Here is a 27498-nt window from a genome sequence, read left to right as displayed (position 1 = left end):
CTGGGGGGGGGGGGGGGTAAAACAATTGATCGTTCCCCTTGAAACGTACGTTCATCGCTTGAATTTCATTTCATTTCATGTATTCAATGCTTTCATTTAAAAAAACATATAGCAATGTAGATATATACACACATATAAAGGAGTGTAGATAAAGAAAACATATAAAACAAGTAATACAAATGTACAAATTAAAGTATTAGGAGAGGAAAAAAGGCAGAGCCTTATATTAAAAGCCAATCTCCATTTACACCAGTTCACTGACCAAATAAGATGCTAATCAAGTTTTTCCTCATAATTTTTTTTACAAAGCCTAAATATTTGATAAAATACTGATGGCAAACATTAAGATTCTAGAAAAATGTAAAATCTTTACTCTTATTTGTTTAAAATTCACTTTTTTAATAAGGATTGGTTAATAAATGAATACAGGCCTATCTGTAAATATGGCTTGTCCGATTGCCAAAAATGTTTTAAGAGACAAACCAAATTTTTTGGTATGTTTTATGGTTTTGGTTATAACAGTGACATTGGTAAATCTTAAACAAAATCTGTGATAAGTTATTGGCCCATTGAGGTGGGTACGCACTTTTTTTTTTTCTAATTCATTGGGTTAAAACCTTTTTTTTTTGCTTGTCCTTTTTTTGGGATACGAAAAGACCTAATTGAATTGATTTTTTTTTGCTTGTCAAATTTTCATTCAACTCGAACCCCCCCCCCCCCCCCCCCCGTTCAAAATCCTGCGTACGCTACTGGGGCTATTTATATCTTCCAATACAATCTTTACTTTGGCAACTTTTAAAATGTACTTTTGTTGTATATTTAACTCGCCCTTTTCATTGGAAGTACTAAAATGAAATAAATACAATGAAAATAATATTACAACATGGAATAATACGGCATGAAATGAAGTGATGTAGAATAAACAGAAAAAATTAAATTAAATTACATAGAATTAAACAAAATGAACAGATTAAAATGAAACGAAACAAAACAAAATAGAAATTGAACTAAGATTAAATTGAAATAGAATGGAAGGAATAAAGGAAATTTTAAAAGCATCTCCAACCAGCTAAAAGGTCATTGTCGTTCTAACGACATTAATACTGACCGGATTGTGATAACGATAATCTAATTAAAGGATAACCGAAGTAGAGCTTCTAATGAGATAAGATAATTGATTGATGTCAGAAGCTTTAACAAACCAAAAATGCTATCGAATAAAAAGTTGTTCCAAATTACTGAATTGCAAGATGGTTAGCGATAGATGGGTATAATAACACCGAACGGCCAAAATAAACAACCCTTCAAAATTTCGACATAGTAAGCTGAGCCAGCGCCCCTTCATCTGTTTAACTTCATTATGGTATATGATTGAAAATGGTTTTTATACCTTTTCGCGTTATTTTCATTTCTCCATCCCGCGTGTGTTTGCGGTTGTTTTAGTAAAAAATGAACTTATCGGTGGAAAAACACAACCTGGCTTATAACCGTCCGACAAAAGGGCTTATACACCCGTCCACCCATTCACACACAGTCCTTGCTATGTCAACAATTCGCAACTGCATAAATAACGACATTAATACCCTCTATCATTCCCTTTCAAATCGATTAATTAATTAATCACGCGCAAAGTTGGGACATATTGTGCTGTTATGAGAAGCAGACGACATCGAAGGGTGGAACGGTTCTCTCGAATGAAGAAAGAAGGTGGCAATGGAATTGTGACGTCACAAAAGCGAGCACCCTTTTCTCATATCCAAAACACGCCACCGTAACAAGCCAGCTTTTTCCCTTTCAGCCGCCATTTTGTTTTGACTTTGTAATGTAATTTACTTTTATTATTTTCCCCTCCCTCTTTTGTTTTCTTGCCAAGCCCAACTTTGCGCAACGACGAGCTCCGCACACGCGCCGAATACAAGTCTATTACGCACACCGGTAGATAGATAGCTATCGTCCTATTGTGACGTTTTCTAAAGGGGTGTGAGCCGCGTGCCTCTGTTCTGCCTAATGATATATTACAATGAAACGATTGTGCGGCAAACTTCAGGCCCCTTCTTTGGCAGCTGAATGGTAATTTGCATTAAATTATGATGGAATAGGGCCCAAATGAGCACCCCATCATTTAGAGGGGAATGAATAGGATGATGGGAGTCAAAGTAAACAGAAATTATGGCGGACAAAACATCCTCACTGATGAACGCTGGTATCACCATTGTAGTACGATCATTGTATCATCAGGTCTCGTGTATGTATTTTTCAAAAAAAAGGGGAAGAGGAAAAAGAGAGACAGAGGAAGAGGGAGAGAGTGAGAGAAATACAGGGGGCAGAGAGAACGCGAGTGAGCGCGCGAAGATGTAGCTTTGCCATTCATATATACGACGATATCATAAGATAATGCAAAATAAAAAAATTAAACCCCCAAAACATGATAAAGTTCGAACGCATGAACAGATAAAGAAAGGAGTGAAATATCTTCAAAATATGATATTAATAATAACAATAATTATTGTAATAACAATATAATAATAATAATAATAGTAATGATAATACTAATAATAATTATAGTTAAATTTATATAGCCCTTATCACACATAAATTATTGAAATTATTATTACCCCGGTCATCGGGTAGTTGCATATCGCACACAATGTATTCACTTCTTCCACTCCTAGGGGGGGCATTCAAACAAGAGTTCTAAGACTCGATTGCTAGACATACTACATATAGGTTTTCGCACCCTACCGGCTACCCATTTATAACGTGGGTAGACATGGTAGAGAGTGGAAAGTGTGGATAGGCAATTTAAAATTAAAATGCATATGGAAGAGCTTTAAAGTATTTACAAGAAAAGAGTCGTTATCAAAAGTCAACATGTGTGAATAGGCCTTCAGTTTATACACCTTCTACCTAGTATACGTTTGCCCACGAGTTTTAATGTAAGATATGCAAAAATACATTCGGTTTATCAATTCAACCTTACAAAATACAATTCACATACGGGCATGACTGACAGAAAGATATATATAAATACGAAGAAATACAACACAAATTCAAAATACTATAAATTCAATTACAAATACAAATATAAATACAGGTACGAATAAAATACAAATGCACACATAAATAAAAATACGAATACAAAGTCGAATACAAATACAAATGCAAATTAATTGACTTGCAGATACAAATAAAAGACAAATACAAAATAATACAAATATAAATATACAAATGCAACTAAATTGATTTACAAATTATAAATTCTGATACCGAACGAAATACAAACATAAAGATATACAAATACACACATAGACAGAAGTCAAGAGAGATGTATTGTCCCATTTGACATGTTTGAAAAGTGAGTGATCTACTTAAACGGAAAGATAATTATCGTGAATGCTTGACAAGTGGAAATCTGTAAGAATTTCTCTTCAAATCCAAGAGTCCCTTGTTGTTGTCTTGTGGCGATCTGACCCTTTATCGAACTCAAATCAAACTGTGTCGACAAAAAAAATTGAGAGGAAAATGAAATGGAAGGGTTGAGAGAAAATGGAGGGGGAAATAGAAGAGAAAGGGAAAATAGATAGATAGGGACTTGGTGTCGGAAGGCATAGCGACATGAAAGAGAGAGAGTTAGAGAGGAAGGAGAAAATAAGAATGAAATCGAGGGGAGAAAGAAAGAGAAAGGGAGAGAGATTGAGAAAAAGAGAGAGAGAGGGGGGCAAAGAGAGAGAGACAGTGAGAAAGAGAGTGGGAGAAAAATGAGGGATAGATAGATAGATATATAGATAGATAGATAGTGAGTGGGTGTGTGAGTGTCCGCAGGAATAAAGATATAAGGGGTGAGAGTTGGACAGTGGAGAGAAGGGGAGTAAAAATGCTTGAGAGTGTGTGGGTACGAAAGAGAGTGAATGAGCGTGTGGGTGTGTGCGATTTTTGGGTATGAGTGCGAGGGAGAAAGAAAGAGAACGGAAAGTTATAGAGAGGGAAAGTGAGAAAGGGGCAAGTAAAAATGCTAAGTTTGTGTGTGTCAGTACGGTGAGTGGGGGAGAGTATGTATGGGTAAGAGGAAAGAGAAAACGGAGGGGTGAGAAAGGAAAATGGTGAAAAGGGGAGTGAAAATTCTAGAGAGTGTGTAAGTACGGATACGGTGGGTGAGTGTGCGAGTGAGTAGGGGGGGGGGGCTAGAGAGAATTAAAAGATAGGGTTTATTTCCAAATCGTCATTATGTCTAATTGCCAACTCATCTCCTATCATATGGTCTACCATCAGTTCGTCCACTCACCACATGGTCTACTTTCATTTAGTCTAATGCCATTCCGTCACATAATCAGTTAGTCCAATAGCCATTTAGTCTATAATATACCATTTGGTCTTATTAAATTTAAGTGTTAATTGTGCAAAATGTATGAAAAGAAATGGGTATTAGACCAACTAGTTATTAGACGAACTGGTGATTAGACGAAGAGGTAATTGGACCAAATGGTTATTGGACCAAATAGTTGTTAGACGAAATGTTGATGGACGGAATGGCATTAGACTAAATGAAGGTAGACCATGTGGTGAGTGGACGAGTTGGCAGTGGACGAATTGGCAATTTACCAAAGAAAGAAGGGGTGAGAGAGCGAAAGTAGGGGAGGTGGAGTGGAAATGCCAGAGTGAAATGTGAGTGTACGAAAGAGAGTGCGGGCGCGCGCATGTGTGTGTTTGTGTGGATGAGTGTGAGAGAGAAAGAAGGAGAGGGAGAAAGCATATGAGAGAGGGAATGTAAGAAAAGGGAGAGTATAATTACTAGAGTGTGTCAGTACTGTGCAGTGGTTTGGATAAAACCGAAATGAGATTTGCCTTATAAAAGAGAGAAAAAAAACAGAAATAAGCAAATAAATAAATTAAGTAAACAAATAAATTCAAATTCAAATTCATTTATTTCACTTCCATCAAACAAAAACAAATTGTATACCATATATAAAACATAAATATTTGTATCCGTTGCAAACAAAATTAATTATACATATGTAGTGGAAAAAAAAAAAAAAAAAAAAAAAAAAAAAAAAAAAAACACTTAGACGATTTGGGCAACACATTGTAGGTTTTAAATATATATACTATTTTTCAATATAAATTAAATTAAGATGGAAATGGAGGGACCCACTAAAAAGCAATGCTTGTACAATGTGGGCCCCTCAAGAAATAGATAACACAACAAATAACAAAATGACAAAGTATAAATACAAATAATCAAATGAGAAAAGAATGAATAAATGAGAGGGAAATACTCACAAAATAAATACAAAGTAATAAAAAATATACAGTTTGGTGAAGGACAAAACAACCCGTCCTAAAAATATCTACCCTTCCCACCCCCCCCCCCCAGAAAAACTTGAGAAGAAAAAGAAAAAAAAAAAAAAAGGGAAAAAGGGGGAGAATGCCCTGAGAAGATGGATGGGTGCTGCTGTACGTAGATAGAACACATGCCGTCGTGGACTCAAGCAAACAAATAAGCCACCGAAGGATAAAGAAAGAAAAGGCTGACAAAAAATCCCAATCAAAGTTAATCAGAAAAGTATTCAATTTGACTCCTCGTCAACATAATTCCCATGTTGTATTCGACAACCTAGAAAAAAAGGTGCAATTACACATTATTTCATTATTTTTACAGAATCATAAATATGTGCTTGAAAATAATTCCTTTACAATAACCAAGATACATTTTGTGAAGAGAAATTAAATACAACGTGGAACAAAAAAGGATTCCTAAATGGTTTAACATGAAACAAGAATAAAGAGAGTTACAAACAGTCCCATGATGCTTCCTTTACTTTTGATGGATCAACAATCTTTAACCCCAAAATTTAAAGTTTTGCTCTCGTAGAAGAATATTTATATATCTTGAATATTGAATACACTTTTTAGTCTTAAAAAAAAATCATAATTGCAAAGATTTAGAAATTAAACCTCCATTTGTATGTACGCTCCATAAAGAAAAATAAATTTTAATCTCTGTAACAAAAATTGTGATTCTGAACCCCTGCGTTTTAATGTGTGTGTGTTTCTCGGTCGGACTGGAGCTCTTCATGCAGAGAGTAGTTAGCTTATTACTGTTATCATGCTCATCAAGTGAAACTCAATTTCTTTGACTAATATTCTATTTACGCCATGACATTTTCTTGATTAGAAATCAAGTGCTCAAGAGAATTTTCTCACTTATCCATCCTAATTCGCCCTCCCAGCTCCCCTCTCTCGATCAACGCATCATCGTTCTTTTTATCCAGGGCAGAAAAAAAAAGATCAAAATAAAAGGCTCGGGAGGCAAGTGGAGGCATTTCCCGAGTTTATCTCCATAAATCAAATTCAATATCAAAGACTCGAAAACACCTTTAAAGGCGTGATCCCCCTCCTTGGGTAATGCGCAGACAGTGTGGCAGAGATAAGCGGCGATGTCGCTCGGAAAATGGCGCGCAGAATCATCAGAGAGAAATAAAAACCACGCCTTAGCAGCCCTTGGTGAATTTACGACTTAAGATCCATAATCGAACACTTAATGCATATAGCCCCCTGAAAGATAACTATCACACCACTCAATCTCTCTAATACCCTTCTTTTTCTTTCTCCTGGACAAATTGTAAGTTTCCCTCGCACTCGATCCCCCCTTATCTTCTTGTTGTCTGCTAGCTTGACACTGTAATTAGGCACATTAACTCCTTCAAATCATGCCATGACTCTATGGTACGTAAGAGATTGTTGCGATTACATCCGCCGCGCTTTTGCCACAAGGGGGATTCAATAGACGACATTAAAAATTCTATCAATCGAGAGAGAGAGAGTTGCGCGCCCCCAAGCACTGTAGGCTGGCGATGCGTGTGTTTGGGCGCACTAAGGCGTGATGGCTAACTGCTTCTTAAAAACCTATTTTCGCGTCGCAGAAGGATTTTCTGTCGAAGGATTGCACGATTTGTGTCCATTAAGAAAACTTCTTTTTCCACAATAATCATCGCTTGTCCCTAAGTGGGAATTGCTCTTTACCCAGTTCATTCAAAAAGATTAAATATCTATCTATCTCTCTCTGTCCCTCCCCAACTTTCCCTTCTCGCCCGCCTGCTCCCCCTCTCTCTTTCTTTTACGTCGACACTGTCATGCTGTGCATTTTGACAATCTTCTCTGCTCATTCTGATTTTCTCATTATAGACGAACAACTCTGTCTCGTCGGCATCATATTGGATGCCAAAAGAAGACACCTCCTTAAAAGGCAAGATTCTATTTCTAATTCTAATTCGTTTAATTGCAGTAATACCTTGGTCACATTTGCTCTACGGCGGCCGAACGGCGAGTCGAAAACAGCCGTTTTAATCATTTTTATTCAAACCACCTATATATAGCTGGTACAAAAATGTCAAAACGGCTGTTTTCGACTCGCCGTACGGCCACCGTAGAACAAATGTGACCAAGGTATAAAGAACGTTAAACAAAAATTTTGATTCCGATTGTTTTTGGTTTTTTTTTTTACAAAAAATAATCTGCCTTCCTTAAATTGGAGAGAGAGAGGGAGAGGGGGGTATAGACAGGGGGGAAGAGGGTGGAGAGAGAGGGAGGGAGGGGAGGTAGACAGAGAAGATCTTTAGAGGGTGAAAATCTCCTGCATCACTTTTAAGTAAACATTGACATTAAGCATGTTAAGTGTGCATGCAGGCTGAACGCGAATTTCTTCCATATCAATTCATCATTAACAAGTAAGTCAATACACGACTTGTTCGGTCGCTTTTACCCTTCGAAAAGAGTGGGATAATCCGTTAAGCATGGAATAGTATGAATTATTCCTTCTTCTTCAATTTCCCTCATCAAAACTTCTTTTCGGCAAAGTTGCCAACAATAGCATTTAATTTGAAGCTCCGGCCTACTTGTATACTTGTATATATAAACCATAGAAGTTCAATCGTTTAATAATTAGTTTTTAAGACAGATCACAGCTAATGATGTACGATCTGTAACTCTATTTGTTATTTGCTAAACGTCTTTGGTTACGTCAAATTTAATGGATTTGAATACATTTTAATGAAGTTTTAAATGCTGTGAACGAAGACAGATGTCATGGATTTGGCAAACTCATTACCTCATTATTATTCTATTAAGGGCATGATTAATGTATTTTTGCTGCGTATCATAATAAATGCTTGGCTTATGATATTCAAATAATTTCGCTTAAATTAAAAGAAATAGTAAAAAAAGAATTCAGAAACGAAAAAAAAAAAGAATAATTTTTATTTTAAAAAATAATACACTTGAAATCACGCTCTCCACTCCCGCGGATTATTTCAGGCAGCATGACTTGGAGCATATTTCGTTCTCATACCATATGCTGCATGTGTGGGGAACGAGGATTCGAACCTCGAACATTGTGTTTTAACGTCTGGATACTTGCCCAAACAACCAATGTATTATACACAGCAAAGGAAATTCAGGAACTCATAAATAGATCAAAAGCTCTATTCTTGGGGAGAAAGGGTGTGACTTTATCGCAGTTTGATTTTCATCTAAATCTGAAAAAAATGATTATTGTCTCCAAATTGCTGATGCGAGTGTCGCATTGAGTCGGCCTGTGTTAAAATAGATTCTTTATCTTCTTTTTTAAAGAATAACATTATTATTATCTCGATCAGTAGACCATTTCATAATCATAATGACACGATACATTTTACAGGTAATAACAATCCTCTGCTAAAAAACAATATCCTTGAAAAGTGACACACGAAAATTCTTCGATGATAAAGTGATCCGATAAAAATGGGCACGTAAAAAATCAGCTTTCGACCAAAAAGAAAACCTTCACTTGCCGCTATCTTTCCACGGTATAGGAGGATTTGCATTCAAGTAGTAATTTCTGAGAGTTACTTTCTTGGATTTATTGATAATTATGGATTTCCGGGTTGTCATCTCCAATTTTGTCAGCTAAAGGTAATTTTTGATAAGCTAGATATAATGATAAAATCGGCTTGACAGTGTTTTATGACGTGTAATTCGTCTGGCGTTCTCTATTACTTTTAGGTTGGCATCCATATTTTTTAAAAGCCACCATATAATCATCAGCTTTGAAGCTAATCCATTTTAAATAGCAGGTTTGTATCCTACAGTGTTAGAAAACCCATTTGTCTAAACTCCTTTTGACAATATCGCAATATCGGTCTGCTTTTTCACTTTTATGGACCTGCTTTATTTATCTATTTCATCTCATATTTGTCGGCTCTCCGTTAGTATTCATCATTGATATGCATAACATGGTCATTGCCTAACTATCTTAAACAAATTGTGTTATTAAACAATTTCCTTCTTTCGCGCTGATCTTTTCTCATTTATTGCTTTACTCTGTGTTTTTTTTTATGTATTCATATCGACAACAACACTCACAAGCGGTCTTTCGTTGTTTTCTTTGAATTATAATGCCCTCATTGCGTCATTAATTAAATATATATTGAGATATTAATTAAGCAGCTTAGTCGTTTGTCAAAGGTACGAATGCGAAGGCCAAAAACCATTATCAATATCATTATTGTTATCAAATTGACGAATGTGCGATATTTCATCATTAGCGAGCAAAGGGTCACGCATTTCGCACCCCTTCAAACTCTCTGACATAATCACCGTGTAAATTTTGTTGAAACAGATGCAAACGTTTCCATGATACTCCAGTATTCAATATGAAAATTGAGTATGTATCTATTTCATTGCTCTTTTCATTATCCTTAATTTAGATATTTGTTTACCCCTTTCTCTCCTTCATTACGGTCTGCACCACAAATGTCACACTTACAAGGCGTGTTGGGGACGACGCCAAGAACCGTCTAAATATCGACAACTTGCCATCGATACCCAACAACAATCGCCCTCTTGTTTAATTAGTCCCGGAATCCTTTCATATCCTTTCACTCGGCAGACAGTCTTTTTTTTCACAGCTCCAGCTCGTAATTTACCGATCGATCCCATGCCATTTCACGCTTATTGTCGCGGGGACCTTCCCCTGCCCAAAATAATCAAACATAATCGTTAACATTTTACCCCTGACGTTTTTACGATCTGTCAACCCCATTCAATGGGAACATCCTCAGTCCAAAAGGTCAGGAACCGGCCTACAAAAGACCCACACCGCAGTTTACGGGCTTAAACCCACTTTCTCAAAAGAAGAAATCGGGTCTCCATAACAGTTTTGGTTTTTCATATAGATAATAATGTTGGCGTCGGATCGGGCGAAGAAAAGCCCTATGAAAAGAAATAAAAAGATCAATCAAAATGTCATTTGGGAACAAAACATCGAGTCGATATCATGGTCCCATGAATTACACGGATGAAGATGGGGCACAAATGGGTCTGGATTTATCGGCAGTCACCCATCTCATATGTAATTATAAGAATAAATTGTAGTTTACACAAGTAAATACGGCATTGTTAACTCCGGCAGCGGTGTTAAGTTGTTCATATTGACGTGGTGATGGGTGTTGAATCAGAACATGCGAGCGATGTTCGTTTCTTCATTTTTAATTAAAACGATCCGCCGAAGGAATGAAAGTAGTAAATGCATTCAGAGAGTTCATGGAAAGGACACTTTTCTACTACCTTGACAGGATACCAGAGATAAGTGCTGCCACCCTCCCAGCCCCCCCCAAAAAAAAAAGTTATGCTGATTTCGCAACATGAAGTATAGTTTATTTTTTTGTTTTACACATACACGCACTTACTTGGAAATTCTATATCAGTGTCACTGACGTTTTCTTCTTATTTCTGCAATCATAAGAATAAACTTTCATAACAATAGTATCAAGGGATGTTGACAAAACTGTTCGAATACTTCAAACAACACAACTATGTAGAAAGCCAAATCAAAGTTTTTATACATTTTTAATTTCATATCTCAGGTTGGAATGTGCAAGAGGTGATCATTTTTGCACTATATGTTCTAAACACCCATTGATATGCAAAGTACGTTATTTGCCAGGAATTAAATGAGATGATAAAATAAGCATTTTTTGGCCTATTTTGTCAACCCCAGAGCTGACACTTTGGTGTTCTGATAAAATAATAGTAAATTGATAAATGTCATAACATATTGAGCGCACACACATTGCCCAGAGACGCTGCTCATGGCGCTAGCCCAGCAACAGTAAAAAAAAAAAGTTTTACAAACAGTACGTACGTAATCATTATTCATAAGTTTTGTATTTTTTTAAATTAATTTTTCAAAGTGTTTCATATTCAAAGTGGTGTACTGAAATCAACCTTGATTGAATATGTGATGTAACTATCATAATTATGGAATGCCAAATGTAACCAGACTCTCTATATTGGAGTAGGCCAAAATAATTTATCATAATTGTTGGGACTATGAAAATCTGTTTTGGAATAAAAAAAAAAATACGATGCAATCTAAACCAGAATCATCATAAGACAAATATTGTAGCGAACACAAGGCTCGTGGCGTTTGCATTAGATTGACATATCTGCAAACAGCATACGTTTTTTATATACTTATTTAAGGAGACCGGTTTAAGACTTGCATATCTGCACATATAATTACTTCCAATATTATCTTAAATCTATCTGTAGATAATTATGCCTAATTGCAAAGTTAGCTATTTTGGTATAACCATTTCCATTGATTGTGATGATATAACTCTATACAAAAATATAATCATTGCTATAATAATAATAATACGTCTCGGAAAAGATTATTTCTAGATAAATGGCGCTCTACAAATGCCTATTATCATTATCATCATTATTATTATTATCATTATGGCGAAATAACATGAATAAGGTACATTGTTATTTTTGCGATTACTTCTGCCCTCGAATGGAAATAAACATTATTTTCTGAGACACTAAAGAGTAAAGTAAGACAATACGTATTTTTTCTTATCTAGAGGTAATCGAACTGACAAAATGGACTATTGCAAATTGACACAATGACCTTTGTTATGTCATAGTCATTATACTTAATAGACGAATGCAGTCATTTCTATTCTCATTGATAAGATCTTTAACGCGAGTTCTCCGCTGACGCTATATCACAATATCAATCGTTCTTGAGGCAATGATAATAAGTTGAATTTAAAGCCTACATCTTGAGCTTCTGAGTCTGCGCAATGCTTATAACTGGACGAAAAAATACAAGGCACGTTGGATACTTGTAAATAATGTGCTGATAGAAGCATTGACCTATACTCCATGATGGAAGCAGTAACAGACATGAGTGTTAAATGCGTATAATTTTTGGAGAAAATGAAAAATACTTGAAAGGTCAATTGAAAGGAAGGTTGGTGTACTATATATATCGTCCTTTCAAAACGATGCATGCTGTGTTGAAATAAATACACTTATACTTAAGCTAAAGTGGTGGAGACTGGTGAGACGAGCGGATGGGAAATAAGAAGGAAATAAAATAAAAATACAATAAAATATGAATTAAAACGAAAGATAAGCACAGTCATGATTTGGGGAGGAGTATGTGAGGAGGAAGAAAAAGCAGATGAAGAAACCTAATAATGATGATGATGATAATAATAATAACAACAACAACAACAACAAAAATAATATAATAATAATAACAATAATAATAATAATAATAATAATAATAATAATAATAATAGTAATAATAATAATAATGATAATACCAACAAAATAATGATGAAGAAGAAGAAAAAATAAATAAAAAGTCGGTATAACATAATATTTAGGGTATTTTCAGAGTGAAATATTTACGTTTTAAGGACACACTATTACCGAGACGTATCCAAGGCGCCATAACACCTTTACAATGTTATACTTCAATAATGGGTTCTTTAATATAAAAACATGAAAGTAAAAATAAAATAAAGATAAATCCTCCTTTTCCTCTTCCTCTTGATATTGAACTCACGTTGAAAATGCCATGTTTGCAGCAGCAATAATGATATGCTAATCTTCAATATACTCTGTTAGATTTATCATATCCATTGGGCTCAAAGGGATGCTTATAAGAGCTGTATTGCGTTGGAAACAATTCATGACAATAATCAACGACGCTTAGTTTTATCTTCAAGACCTCAACTCTCACTAAGAGCCATGCGACGGTAGATTCAGTGTATATTCATCATGGAGGGGGGGGGGGGCTGAGAAGTTCTAAACGCTGTTCCATCTAATTCTCCTATTATATCATTATTATTATTATACTAGCTATACATGACCGTCGTTTCATTTCATTCATCCCTAATTTTCTTCCTCTTCTTCTTCATTTCTCATCTTTTCTTTTCATTTCGTTTTTTTATCATTCCAAAAACTAAAATGGCGGCGACCGCTACCCTTTTAGTAACATACCTCTGTGCACATGATTTATGCAAAGTCCACCACGCTTTGAAAGTCTGATTTCAGATAAGCCGCTCAAATCAAAAAGTCCATTTTACGGGAAACTGAGCGTTAGATAACCGTCTGCAGTGCAGCACACTTCTACCCACGCCTTTAACGCGAAGGGGTTTGGAGATAAGCATCGATGATGTGTATCGCCCGATTTTAGGTGCGAAGTGGAATTGGAATCGCATTATCATTTGACGAAAAATGAGGGGTTTTTTACGATGTATAGTATCAAACGTTGATTCCATCAGTTTTATGTATTTATGGATATTTAGGAAGATGCTTTCGATAATGTGTTCAACCCGAGTATTCGTAATTATTTACCACCCCAACAAAAAAATAAAATAGGCACAGTAATTACGTTGCTTGATATATGGTCATTATGTTTTGCATATAGCTGCCGAGTTAGATATATTATTAATGGAAATCCTTCAAGGTTTAGACCTTTACTGTTTAATATCGTGTTTTTAATATTATTATACCGTTTAAACATGTTGTAAAATTATGTGAATTATTTAGTATCTTAATGCTTTTAGTTAGAACAAAACAGATCTTTTATTAACATTTTTTTAGTTAATAATTTTGTCATTTTCAAATATTGGAAAGGACCCTTGTTAAGAGGAAACAGATATTTAATCAATAAAAAAAAACCAAAGAAACAAATATATTATTGATCATTTACAGCATATTATTCAGACCAGCACTCTGATTTTAAATACTATTCCTGATATAATAAGACCGCACAGACTTTATTGCTTGAGTCAGCAATAATTATTTAGTAAAAGTCTATGTTATTTCTAATTCACTAAAATAAATTTGCATTACACTGCTAGAAAATTTATCCTTAAAATAAAAGAAGTTCCTGCAGCAGAGTCTCGAGAACACCTGTAATCTTACCAAATTGCGTAATCTTACAAGAAATTGGTATTTGGTGCATGGAATCTTACAAATTTCCTTAAATAAAACAACCTTTTTCCCCTTTTTAAACAGACCTGTTCTGTTAAATTGCAGAAAAATTCCTGTTTTATGAATTTACAGAATGATTCTGTTATTGCTTTCTGCAAAATCTTCTGTTTCTTCTGTAAAATCAGTTTTTTTTTAAACAGTGTACATATAATATTAATATCACCATCATCAGGTTATACATATAAGATAATAACTTGGTTGAAGGGAGTGTTCCTGAATTGCAAGAAATTTGCATAAGACATGTAAGAGGAAAATGAAAAAATGGTGTTAAAGATAAAAAAGAAGATAGGATCAGGTTTCGCACAGTTGGCTTGTCATAGACATGTCATAATTACAGTCACCATAGTCCCTAAAGTCGTGTTTTGTCGCAAAGTAAAGTGATTATTTTTCTATTATAATTGAGGTTGATTTAGCGATTAATTGCACTAAATTTAGTCCAAGGCGGAGATAAAATACAGAGATTAACATTTCGCTCAGTTTTCCCCTCTCTGTTCAGATGCTGAAAATGCTAAAATCAGAGTGAGCTGAGCGATGGTTATCACGAATATGCTTTGTGTGTGTATGTTTTTTTTTTTCTCGAGACTCTTCAAAATGTAAATAATTATACAACGCAGCGATGATTCTAAATGATCAATCGCAAAATGAAAATGTAAAGTAATGAATTGATGCATATATTAAAATTGTGATTCTTGGTGATATTTTCATCTTTAAAATCCATTACTTCATAAGCCGGGCCCATGCATGATAACTATATATACTCGAATCTGTTTGGAGCAATAACATTATTTTTTTCACTCTCATATATATTCTGATGAGGTATTCGATCATCAGCGAATGAAGGATTTCGACAAGAAGGGGGGGGGGGGTGAATTTCGTTCATTCTTAATATCATTTAGAGACATTTATTATTATTGTTATTATTATTGACAAGTCCCCCTTAAAAACTGGCTTGCCAAAATTTTTCTGAAAACCGAGGGAGGGATGGGGCACTCTTTTTTCCATGGACATTAAATTGACGTATCAGCCCCCTTTCCCCTTCCCATCAGACACTGCTAGAATGAATAATTACACCGGTATATAGCGTTTTTTATACATCAAAAGACAAATCACTTAAGCGAAATTTCATTTATAGAATTCGTGTATCACGACAGTTAATGTATAAATTGTAAGAGTGATTAATAAGAATATCGTCCTTGAATTAAAACAAGTTATTTTGACGTTGGCAGGCAGCTGAATAACTATAAAGCAGAGCCATTTATCTCAATTTATCTTATTCAGGGGCCGCGAGAGCGGGGGAGGGCTTCAGCCCCCCCCCCCTCTTTTTTCCAAAACCATGTACAAAAACGTAAAAATGACCATATGATTGTGATTTTTGTGCATGGCCAGCCCCCCCCCCCTCCCACTTTGAAAACCGTTCCGCGGCCCCTGTTATTATTATACACAGTATTGACAGCAATGTATACATTTGTAAAATATGATCTGTTTAATTAGTAAAAGAAAAATCATTGCGATATGCTGTATATGCCTTAATTTCGTTCAACATCATTACACAAAATAAGATGAAGTTTGATTGGTTTCAGACAGGGAAGAACTTTACTGACCAAGCATCTTACAGTAAAGCTCACAATAGGCCTATGCTGTTGACACTTTTTGCCCTTAACTTCATTTTCCTGCATGCATGTAAATCAAAACAGAATCGATTGACCAGGATAAATGAAATAATCACAAATCCTTCACACCACTGATTATTTGTTTCTTTTTTTTCTCTCTCTCCCAGTCCATTCTATTTTGTATTTCTTCAGATTTTGTGCACCCATTATAGGAGGAGTAACGCATCTGCGTGGCGTGGCGTGCTAATTGTTTCCAAATTTGAAAACCACGAGCGACTAATGGCTCCCCGTCTGTTGAGCATTTTCTAATGATCGTCTTACACTTACAGCAAGACAGATTTGATCAGATGGAATCTCTTATTTAAAAGAAAAGGAGAGCGGGAATGAAATGAAGAGGGGGAGACCGGGAAATCTGCACCCGGGGGCAGTTTATCGGCTGTCATTGCATTTCCAGTAACATTCAAGTTGTTATTTTTCCACCCGCCTCACGTCTCTTATGGCCGTTTAATGGGGTTTTAATAGCAGACCCGCGGTGCGAAGCCAGCGGGGAGGCGAAGGATATAGCCTCGGTCCCCGGGCGCGGTGGGGTCGAGTCGCGCACTCGCGCTGAAGCCGTGTGGTGGTGGAAATACACACGGGGGTGCCAGCAAAGCTTTCCGCCATGCCCAGTCGGGCGTGGCTGGCACAACTGTTACCGTTTTTTCTCGTTATCATCACCCTTTCAAGCCCATGTCAGTGCATTTTAACGCATGCTGCAGCAATTATACCACCCTTAAAATGTCAAAAGAGAAGAGGCCCTTTGATATTTAAGTTACCCTTTAGCAATCTCTCTTCCCCCCTCTCTCTCCCTTTTACTCTCGCTCCCTGCCGTATCAGCCCCAATATCGGATGTAAAAACAGTGCTAAATGCACGCGTTTGAAAATTGCAAACTAATAGCTTCTACTAATGGCTAAAATGGGTTGTACGTTGGGGCAACACGTGTGTGATAATTACCGTTATGTCACGGAAATGGTTTTCTAACGACCAAGTAACGACAACATACATTCATGTAAGATAAAACCCATTGATAACATCAAACGTGTCCCGATAGGCCTATATATACCAACCATTTTATAGGATACTCGGCTTCTAATTTGTCTTATTTAATCGTTTTCCCTCTGTCTCTCTCTCTTTATGAGGGCATGCGGTGTAGTTTGGCTATATGTATCAAGTTTTATTTTAGAAGATATACCGTAGCTGTTTCTAAGAAAACGTTCATTCGCATTATTTTACACATGGGAAATTAATGTTTTACGACCCCTCAAAAACCAAAATTGATACGCACTGATCTGGCTTTATATATCACTTCTAAAGATATCAAGCACATTATGCATTTTTTTCAACAACAAAAAAACTCTTGTTACATAACATGAAGTACTGCCTTTGGGAAATGCAGACCCCCGATCAGGCCTATAATAGCCTTGAATCTATATTAAAAAATATGATGATAACTACAATAATAATAATGATAACAATAATAATAATAATAATAATGACAATGATAATAATAATAATAGCAATAAATATAGTAATAATGATAGTAATAATAATAAAAATGATATTTAATAGTCAAAATAATAATAAAATAAAGATAAAAATAATAATAATGACGGTAATAAAAGTGAGACAAGGATAAACAGTAATAAGGATGATAAATTGATAATAATGTTTTTTTTATTAAGTAGTTTTTATTGACAATTTCAATTCATATACAAAATAAAATACATATAACAAATAGAAGTTTGATGCCTTAACAAATTGATAAATACACTGACATCTCATAAATTTAACACCGTTTTTTTTCTCTTAAGTGTTACAATAAAACACCATGTCAGACATCTTCCAATACATAATTATAAATACCATTGATGATTATAATATGCATTAAGAATAAACTTCTACAATAAATTCAACATATTGAATTTATTTTTTCAGTGTTAATGATATTAATCAATCATTCTGAAATTAAAAGACACATGACATAACCCTTCTCACCCCCCCTCCTCTCTCTCTCTCTCTCTCTTACACTCTCTACTGTTAAAGAATATGCCTAAGTAGACTGAATATATAGTTCGTATTTCTTTCGACATGATTATGTAAGGTAAATTAGAGTGAGTTATTAAGAGAGAAATAATAATTTCAAAACTTTTCTTTTATCATGAAAAAGGTTGAAATAACAACTCGGCTATAAAACACTGGCTACCTTCGGCATGTTCGATCAGAGAGTGGTCGATAAGAATTTCGACTCATTCCATCCAAGAAGTTCGTTCGATTTTTGCCCGCGAAGCACATAATTCCATTTTTATCACGAAATTAAGCACGTGTATGACATGAAGTATTCATTAATCGTTTCTACTTCGTTCATTGGAGCAGACATGACCGAGGATGAAATAAGGAAACAATAATTCGTGCTTGATGCCAATCAATAGTAAAGCGATCAATTTCAACTCGGTGTCATCTGCTAAATATACAAAATATCGCATCAAATATTCAACGTTTTTTTTACCATGAATTGCGCGAAGTGTTTCTACTTGACCTGAGAGGTTATGTCAACAAATATCCGCCTATTCAATAGAACTCAGTTATTACTTTGATGAAAATTTATATCACCACAGAAATTTTGAATTACTATGAACTTGAAAGGTTGTGACATGACTTATAAGTGCCCGAAGAGGTGTCGCTTCACCCCCTTCCCCTTTGAGTGACCCCACCCCCTCCACAATGTTTATGCCTCCAGGCTTGATTCAAAAAGTTTCTTCGTCGGGTAATAATGACCGTTATCAACCCGACCTATCAGTGCCCACTTAAAGCGTTAAACAACCTCACTCGTTTGAATTGCTCACTCGCGCTATTGAAAAATGTGCCTATCGATAAAACGAGGCAAAGAATACCCTCTACTCGGAAAATCGAGCTCTTGTAATTGAGCTCTTGTATCACCATCATGCTCTGTTGGATGACTTTAAAGACACAATAGAAAATAACCTTCAACTATCTCATAATGCGAACATCAGTGTTTCATTCCTTTGTCTCCTTTTCAAAATGATCGATTTTTGTTTTCTCTTCACAGCGACCTTCTCCCTCTCCATATCCCTAAAAGATGACGGTTAATTGTCCCCGATGCAAACCCAAACACGCATTTCAAGATAATGCCATTGACATTCTAATCAATTAATCAATTATCTGAAGAACCTCGTGTGACATCGACCCAAAAAGGGGGGAGGGCCAGAAATTATGAGACAAATACTGCTGCATTGACGCAAATAATTGACAAAAAGCGAAACAGAATCATGGTCTATTAATTAATTTTTCCTTTCCTTCATTTGCCTGACTTAACGAATTTTTGCGCGCGAATGGTGTTATGAAAAAAATCGAAGACGCGGGCGAGGCTGTGCATGGTTTTGTTGATGACGCAGCCTTGGAAGTACGGGTCTTACGACAGCTTTACACTTGAATTAATTATGAATTCAAAATACCGACATTGTTTGTCAGGAAAAGACTGCTGATTATCTCTTCAAAATTACTTCTGCTAAATTGGATTTGCTGGTTGGGAGTCCATGGTCATTTATCAAAAATCGTTAACAATATTGTACGCGTACATGGGGTGTTGAATCAATTCGCCTTTCGTGTTTATTCTCATATCAATGAAAGCTCATAACTTCGCAACAGCATCTTGTAATGTCAAGAGACTAATAAAATATATTTGTTTAATAATGACAAGTGGCCATTATAGCGTATCTAGGGGGAGGGGTGGAACTTATATCGGGGGGGGGGCGTAGAAGAAACATTAAGCAACATTATGGGATTATCCAAGATAGTCATGTCACACATTCCGAAGAAGAGCAAACATGACAAAAGAGCGAAAAAACGACATAAAACTTGTACATAGTTGATAAGTCATTGTGACAAAGTCTAGATTTACATGTTTGTCTGACCCCCTACAAGCAGACGATGAAAGAGAAAGAGATAGATAGGTTGGGAAGGCCTATCTAGAAACAAAAGAGGGATAGATAAAAACACACAGAGAGAGACTGACCAAGCGAGTGATAAAAAGAAAGGGAGAGTGGCAGAGAGGGAGTGTCAAGATAGTCACGAAAATAGAAACGAAATAATAATCAACGAAAAAGATATAGGAAAATGGATGTGTGGGTGGGGGGGGGGCTACCTCTACATCAGCAGGGGTGATGATCAAGAGCGCATCCCCAGAAGTAGGGATGAACCGCGATGACCACGGCGATGACCCGCGGAGTGGGGCAGGGGCGAAATTTGTGACGTTGATATCCAAAGTTTTCACGCAATCAAGGCGGGAAAACACGTCTTATGAAGCAATGATTACGTCTGCGGTGACTTCAAGCCTTCATTGCTAGAGGTAAGACATACGACCACCTGCTAGGCAATGACATAGTTCCAAAACAATGATCTTATTTCTATTTTAAGATATAAGTATGTCTTCACCATCTAGCATGAAGCACATTAATCAGGTTGATGTCCGCATTTAAAGTCTCATACAGCACCGTTTAAGGCAGATGTATTTTTTTTTATCTTGTAATTGTAATCTAAAACACACGTGGAACCTTATAAGTTGAACAAAAAAATACCAAGGAAATTTTCTTGGATCAACTTTGCTGGCATGATGCCGAATTCATAAGATGAGCATTCTTGATAAAATTATGACTTGTTTTAATGTGTAGTGAGAAGAGAAATAAAACAAGTCTTAATTACCTTTATTGTATACAAGTATAGAGAACTTAAATTTTATTTTTATATGTGAGTAGTGTATAAGAAAATAATAAACAAATTTAAACTGAGTCGACATAAACAATAACATACATTTCGTGGAGACTGAATATGATATTTGTCATAATTATATGCAATAAACCATGATTAAAAATCAAAGAGAAAATAAACATAATGAAAATGGTATGTCATGATTAAGTGCATTATAACAGACCCCTGAGAAATCGAAGCTAAGATATGCAGATGGTGTCATTTTCTGTCAGGCCTTTTTTTGGTCTTGTGTCGATGAGTCATCGGTCTCGGGACGGGATGGGCCCAATTGTCTGTAATCATGCCCCAGACCAACAAAAATTATTACGTTATTACCAATGAAGTTTACCATCGGTCGGTTTGGAGTCGCTTTCACTGGTGTTACTGTGCCATAAGTCTGCAGGTGTCAGTGTATCGTCATCCGCTGTCAGTCTGGTGTCGCGCTGGCGTCAGAGCTGTCACCTTGACTAAACTGACTTCGCCAGTTTTTCAGTCTGGTGGCGATATGGTGTTATAGTTTTCACTTTGGCATTGTAGATTATCAGGCTTTGGTGTCGATTATGTGTCATGGGGTTTATGGTGTTGTATTTTATCAGTCTGGTATCAATCTGGTGTCATGGTGTCGTCTGGTGTCTTATTGGACATGTTGGAGCCAGATTTTTCACTTTGGCGTCGTCGATTATCTGACTTGAGTCGATCTCATGTCGAGAGTCGTCATCATATCGTGTTCGATTGCCAGCCTGTGGTGTCGATCCGGTGTCATATTGTTCAAGAAGGTGGCCTCGTTTATCAGTCTGGTATCGCCCGGTGTCACAGATGTCACCTCAACCATGATGGTGTCATCGGAGCCGTCACCTGGCGTTATCTATTTCCAGTCTGATGTCAATCTGGTGTCACAGTCATGCCAGTGTTCATGGTGTCGTTTGATATCTGTCAGGGATAATCTGGACGGTGTCAGACTCGTCACCCTGACGGCGTCTGTTATCATACAGTACGTGTTGTGGCGCCGGGCCGGCTTAAGAGTTTTCCTTTACCTCTATTGTCCGTATAGTCTAGCCCTTACGTCAGAATCGCGTCGTTCGAGAGCTATGTCTCTTGTATCTGAAATAATTCTAAAATCCACGATTAAATTGATCAAGGTGTATTATGATGAGCGCAATATCTACTTTCTTAAAAGTTCTGGATGGTTTCGCTGCTTGTTGGGACACGTTTAAAGGCTGTCCCTTCCAGCTTCCAGACGGATGGGACCCGCTGAGGTGAAGCCTATGCCCCGGTCAAACCCAGCGCTCCCAGCGGTTTCGTCTCCAGACGTTTCGCTCGGGGGGCCATCCTCGGTGACCGTAAAAGAGCAATGCGCAGTGGGTAACGCGATGTAAACAATAATACAGTTGCGACGAAATCTAATGGAAATAGAACTTAACATTCCTTTTAATTAATGCTACAGTCAGACCGATGAAACCTACTATCGAACCGACCGATGATATGCTATTTAAAATAACGTAATAATCGGATTGAAGTCGGTTTCGGTTTCGTTGATATGACAGTAGCATGATAGCGCGCTCATGAGATGAGGGTCGGGTGAGGGAATGTTTTTGTATCTTTTATCTATTACGTTATTTCGAATGACATATCATCCATGTCCTCGGTTGATTTGGAGTCTGTTTCGTACGTGTTACTGTAGTGGTCCATGACATTTGCTCCGGCGACAATTGCTCCGCTGCAAAATCCACACATGAATGGATTGACCAACTTCAACCCTGGATTCAACACTATACCCTATCCTAAACCTAACGTAGAATCCCATTGCAACACTAACCCTATATCTCAGACGAAATAAAGCCGGGAGCAATTGCCGCCGGGGCAAATGTCGTGTCACCACTGTAGCATCAGGGGATCGGGAGTGGGTTGTGTTGTTACTGTGTGTGATTTTATTTCTCCTACAGCTACCCAGCCATAAAAAAATCATCCTAAAACCTTTGAAACGTTCATATTATGAAGCACAAAATGACATGCCAGTGTGAACAGAATCGTTCGGCATTATTTATTTTTGCGTAAAAATGGTTGAAATTATGTTGAAAGATTCAATGCCTCTTTGTGCATTTACATGTCTATAATTTTGATGATTTTAATCCCCCCATCAAGTCAAGATGACCTCCGATGTCAAATATGAATCTAAAAAAATGAAATAATTCTAAATTAATAAAATATCTAAATCCAGATATTGAATGTTCACTACCCACAAATGCATGTTTACTTCAAATCTCTGGAGCTTAGAGTGTGAGGGTTGGGCGCCAAATAGATCTTGACAATATTTAGACTAATTAGACTACAATTTTGATTGAACTGTAACTTTGATTGCAATATTTCTGCAATATTTCTGTAAGTTTAATTGTAATTGCAATTGTAATTTTGATTTTCGATAGCAATACTAAATGTAATTGGAATTGTAATTCAAAAGACAAATTATTCACTTTTATCTTCATGAGATGTAGAAGAACCGAATTAATATTCACAACCCGCTGGCTAATTTACATATGACTTATTTTCTATCATTGTTAATTCGAGATATAAGGCTAATCAATATAAAATAGATATAAAAATGCACATAAGTTTACAATGATAAACGATGGATGATCACACATATCAGCATAAGATGTAGAAGTAGCATGAACATAATCTTCTTCACTTCTTGGTTTAAGGAGCCTCGACTGTAAGAACATTGTACGTAAGGTCCATATATTAATATCACCAATATATGAGCAAAATTTATAAAGAATTATGATGAAAAGCTAAATGCATGAGGTAATTGCGGTTTATCTAACTGAGATGTAAAAGAAAAGAATTATAAAATTATTACTATACCACATGTGTATCATTTTCATATTTCCGAATAATTGATTTATCATAAATTAACCTAATTAGATGAGTAGAATTGAAATTATGAAAAAAAAAACTCAGTTATGGTGAAATAAATGAACAAAAAACAATATTCATAGCATTCGTCTTAGTGAGATGTAGAAAGACTGACCTTAGTACCAAATGGCGGCTTATACTTTTTGGAAAAGGAAATACCATTTTATTTTCATTCAAATTACTACTCAAACTATCAGTGGAACATAGAATTACCAAATGCTAAAATGCCCCCTTAAAAAAAATCCCTTCACATTAACATCTTGGAAGCATCTAAAGAAGATGTAGAAATAGTAAGTCCATAATTATATCAACACCTGTGACCTACATCTGAAGGTCTTTTTTAATAATTTCTCAAAGTAAAGACCCCCCCAAAAAAACAACATCAATCAAAAACATGAAAAAGACATGTGAATTAAGAATCGTGGAATGCAAAAATGCATTGTGTCATCTAAATAAGATGTAGAATAAGTCGGTCATATTATGGCTTATTTATATGGGAGGGATCTTTCTAATTTTCTTAGATTCATTAAATATGTTGATAGAACAACCCAGAACATATGGTCTAATACATGTAATGGGAAAATGACTATTTTGGGGATCATCTAAGGAAGATGTTGACTAATTATGATTTTTTTTTTCATTTTGATAATTATCACAATCATAAAAATGTATAGTAATACTACTACTACTACTACTACTACTACTACTACTACTACTACTACTACTACTACTACTATTACTACTACTACTACTACTACTATTACTACTACTACTACTACTACTACTACTACTACTTCTACTACTATACTACTAATAATAATAATGCTTATAACAATACAAGTAACAAGAATAGTAATAATAGAAATAATTACAACAGCAACAACAATAATAATTAGAATGATATTTAGAACAATGATAATGATATGTAAATATATATATATCTCAACACTTCTTATCCCATTTATATATAGGGGAGGAAACTCTACCATCGCAGCACACCAACAAAAGCGACTCCAGACCGATTAAATTGTTATTTCAAATTTCGGTCTGTTCCCCGACCTATTAAATACTCAACGGTTTAATATGAAGGACAAATATCCAAACGGAAATTTCTATTCCTCTGCGACCTTTTGAAATGGGAATGACGCCATTTTGTATGAAATGCTGTTGCTCTTTTCTCGAGTTCTTATCGAACCAGAACGACATAGCGAAGTCAGTGGGAGATTGTAACCCAATCTTGCAATTTTTGACAAATCCTTTCCAGGCTGAAGAAGCATGCATCCATGCCCGCTCTCATCAAGCGTAAACGTGATAGATAACAGGGCGTGACGGTCGAACAATAATAATCACACGTTTCTCATATCATTTTCCATAATTATTGTTTGTGGAAGAAAGGCTCAAGTCGCAATTAGTAGTTTTGCCTAGGTTTGAGAAAAAAGTATATTTGTCATTTAGCATTGACTAGCAGAAAAGGTTGAGGAATAATTTACAATAGTTTTCTCCACAACCAATATGACCAAAGCCTGAGAAAAAAAAAAACAATTTGTTAGCATATTCATGACATAAGGCTAACCGTACATGGTTATCACTTAATGACTGCAATGGGTCCATAAACTCGTCGCTTTGCTCCATAACTTAACCTAATTTTAATGACCCTACGATTAATCGGACATTAATGATCATGTCAAAACAATTAGCGCTCTTGTGTCAACCGTTGATGTCGTTCTTGCTTCGAAATCTATTAAACAGTGTCAAAATGGTTTAGTAATCTTTTGTCAAGACAGTGCCCTCTAAGAGATCAATACCAGGGGCGACGCCAGGGTGTTTTGGTGGGGGGGGGGGCAAGGCGACACAAAGATGAAGTATTTTTTTTCTCAATTTGTCAACTGAATTACCCTGACCAGGGGTCCGTTGCAGAAAGAGTTGCGTTTAAACGCAAGTCAAAAAATCAATCGCAAGTCCCAAATGCGCGCTGTTGATTGGTTGAAAATCAAGTTGCGCATGATATTTAGAGTTGCGATTGATTGCAATGGGCCCCTGATCTATTATTTAATTTTCCTTCCATTTTCTTTTTTTCTCTTTCCTCCCTTTTCTCCACTCTTTGAGAAATCACAGGGGCAACGCCCCTGTCCCTTTGTTGCACCGAGTTCTCATGATGTTGCATACAACACGATGGCGTAAACTCCATTCATGAAGCCGTAACGACCCGATTGAGATGTAGGTGCTTTACACCCTTATGTCGCTCATCGGCTGGAATCAGTGGCGTAACAGGGGGTCGGGTCATCCGTGGGGCACTGGGAGTTGTAGGGGGGGGGGTGTGTGCTACGAGAACGAGATAATATGAAACTGAATATTTTATTTCACATCCATCAAATATTGTATCTCTTCTTTGTTGTCATTTTCAGTGGGAGTGTGGAGGATGTCCCCCGTTGCTACGCCAATGGTCACTGTAGTAGAAGGATGTGGGCACCCTATGGGGTAGGTCTTGCTCCAGCACCCTTGTCCAAGATTTTCTGGTGTCCATTTCAGGACAACTGATACTGCTCCAGGACACAGAAATGGGGGAAAACTTGCTCCACCCCCCCCCCCCCCCACATCGGGTGGTAGTGAATATGTACGCATTGTATGTTCTTGGGTCTGAACAGGTAAGTCTCAATCAGATATGATATTTCATGTCTTGTAGTCACATGTAACACGTTTTACCACCATAGAGGTGTTTGTTGACTTAGACATATAGATCTTGTAACACGCAACAACACACAATTTTGAAGGACATGGAGAAGAAAACGAGAAGTCATAAACGAAAAGGGGAGGACATGGAGGGCGAGGGGAAGGAGGATGACGAAAAAGAAGAAGAAGAAGAAGGAAAAAAGAAGAAAGAGAAGAAGAAGAAGAAAATGAAGAAGAAGAAGAAGGAGGAGGAGGGGGAAAAGAAGGAGAAGAAGAAGAACAACAAGGATACGACAAAAAATAAACAAACATGTATATATTCTAATTCCAGAAACAATGACTTAGCCATTGGATTTAAATTGAAAAAAAAAACCTGTCCATTTCCTAAACTGGAATGGCAAAAAAAACAAACAATGCCCCTCAATCGGGCTATTGCCCCTGTAATCCACATACACTTGATACGCCATCGGAGAGCATACGTGAATGACATGCACGACGTCATCATTAATTAGACCTTCTCACATATCATATAGCTCCACTCATGTTCGTCCTGTCTGTCACGGGTCAACTGGTCAAGAGTGCTGGACACACGAGCACCGGACCTTGATACAGTTCAAATGGTCATTTCCTCATAGGGGATTAATTCAACCATTTCAAGGGTGGGTGTCGAGCAAGAAATCTTTCGAGAATCATTGCTGTTAATATCCAACAGTATAGGTGCGAGGTAAATTATTTTACTGGACATTTTATGTATAAAATGTAGAAGATGTGTCCTTACTGCTCCAGTCCAGCCACACCAGTGAATCCCAATGACATACACCAATGACATACCATCGGCCATGTGCCGGTTGGTTTCGTTGTTGTGACTGCAGGGTTCCTAGCATTTCAAGAAAACAAAATTCCCAGATTTTTCCCTGATGAAGTCTAAAAATTCCATGTTAATTATTTCAAACCATTCCCAGTTTCGCAAGTTTTCTAAGTTGTTGCAGTGAATTACATGTATTTTCAGTATAAAACCAATAATGTAAAACAATGGATGTTGTTTGGATATATGCAACACAATATAACAGAGTCTGATTGACTACAGTGCTTTCGACTTTTGGGCAGATCAAAATTCCCTGAATTTTTCCTCATTTTTTCCCACATTTGAGGCATTTCCCCCTGATT

The 27498-nt window shown here is 36.4% G+C and overlaps 1 protein-coding gene across 1 annotated transcript in view; it reads left to right on the top strand.

The window, feature by feature from the left end:
• The window catches only part of LOC129277265 (uncharacterized), a 79018-nt gene extending 52819 nt beyond the window's left edge, over positions 1 to 26199 (top strand). Inside the window, exon 2 of the mRNA XM_064109991.1 lies at positions 26067 to 26199. Coding sequence (XP_063966061.1) covers positions 26067 to 26199 — 133 coding nt within the window. The remainder of the gene's footprint in view (positions 1 to 26066) is intronic.
• Positions 26200 to 27498: the final 1299 nt, after the last annotated feature.

This window comes from Lytechinus pictus, chromosome 15 (genome assembly GCF_037042905.1).
Source record: "Lytechinus pictus isolate F3 Inbred chromosome 15, Lp3.0, whole genome shotgun sequence".
Lineage (NCBI taxonomy): Eukaryota > Metazoa > Echinodermata > Echinoidea > Temnopleuroida > Toxopneustidae > Lytechinus > Lytechinus pictus.
This window is presented reverse-complemented; position numbering and strand designations above follow the sequence as displayed.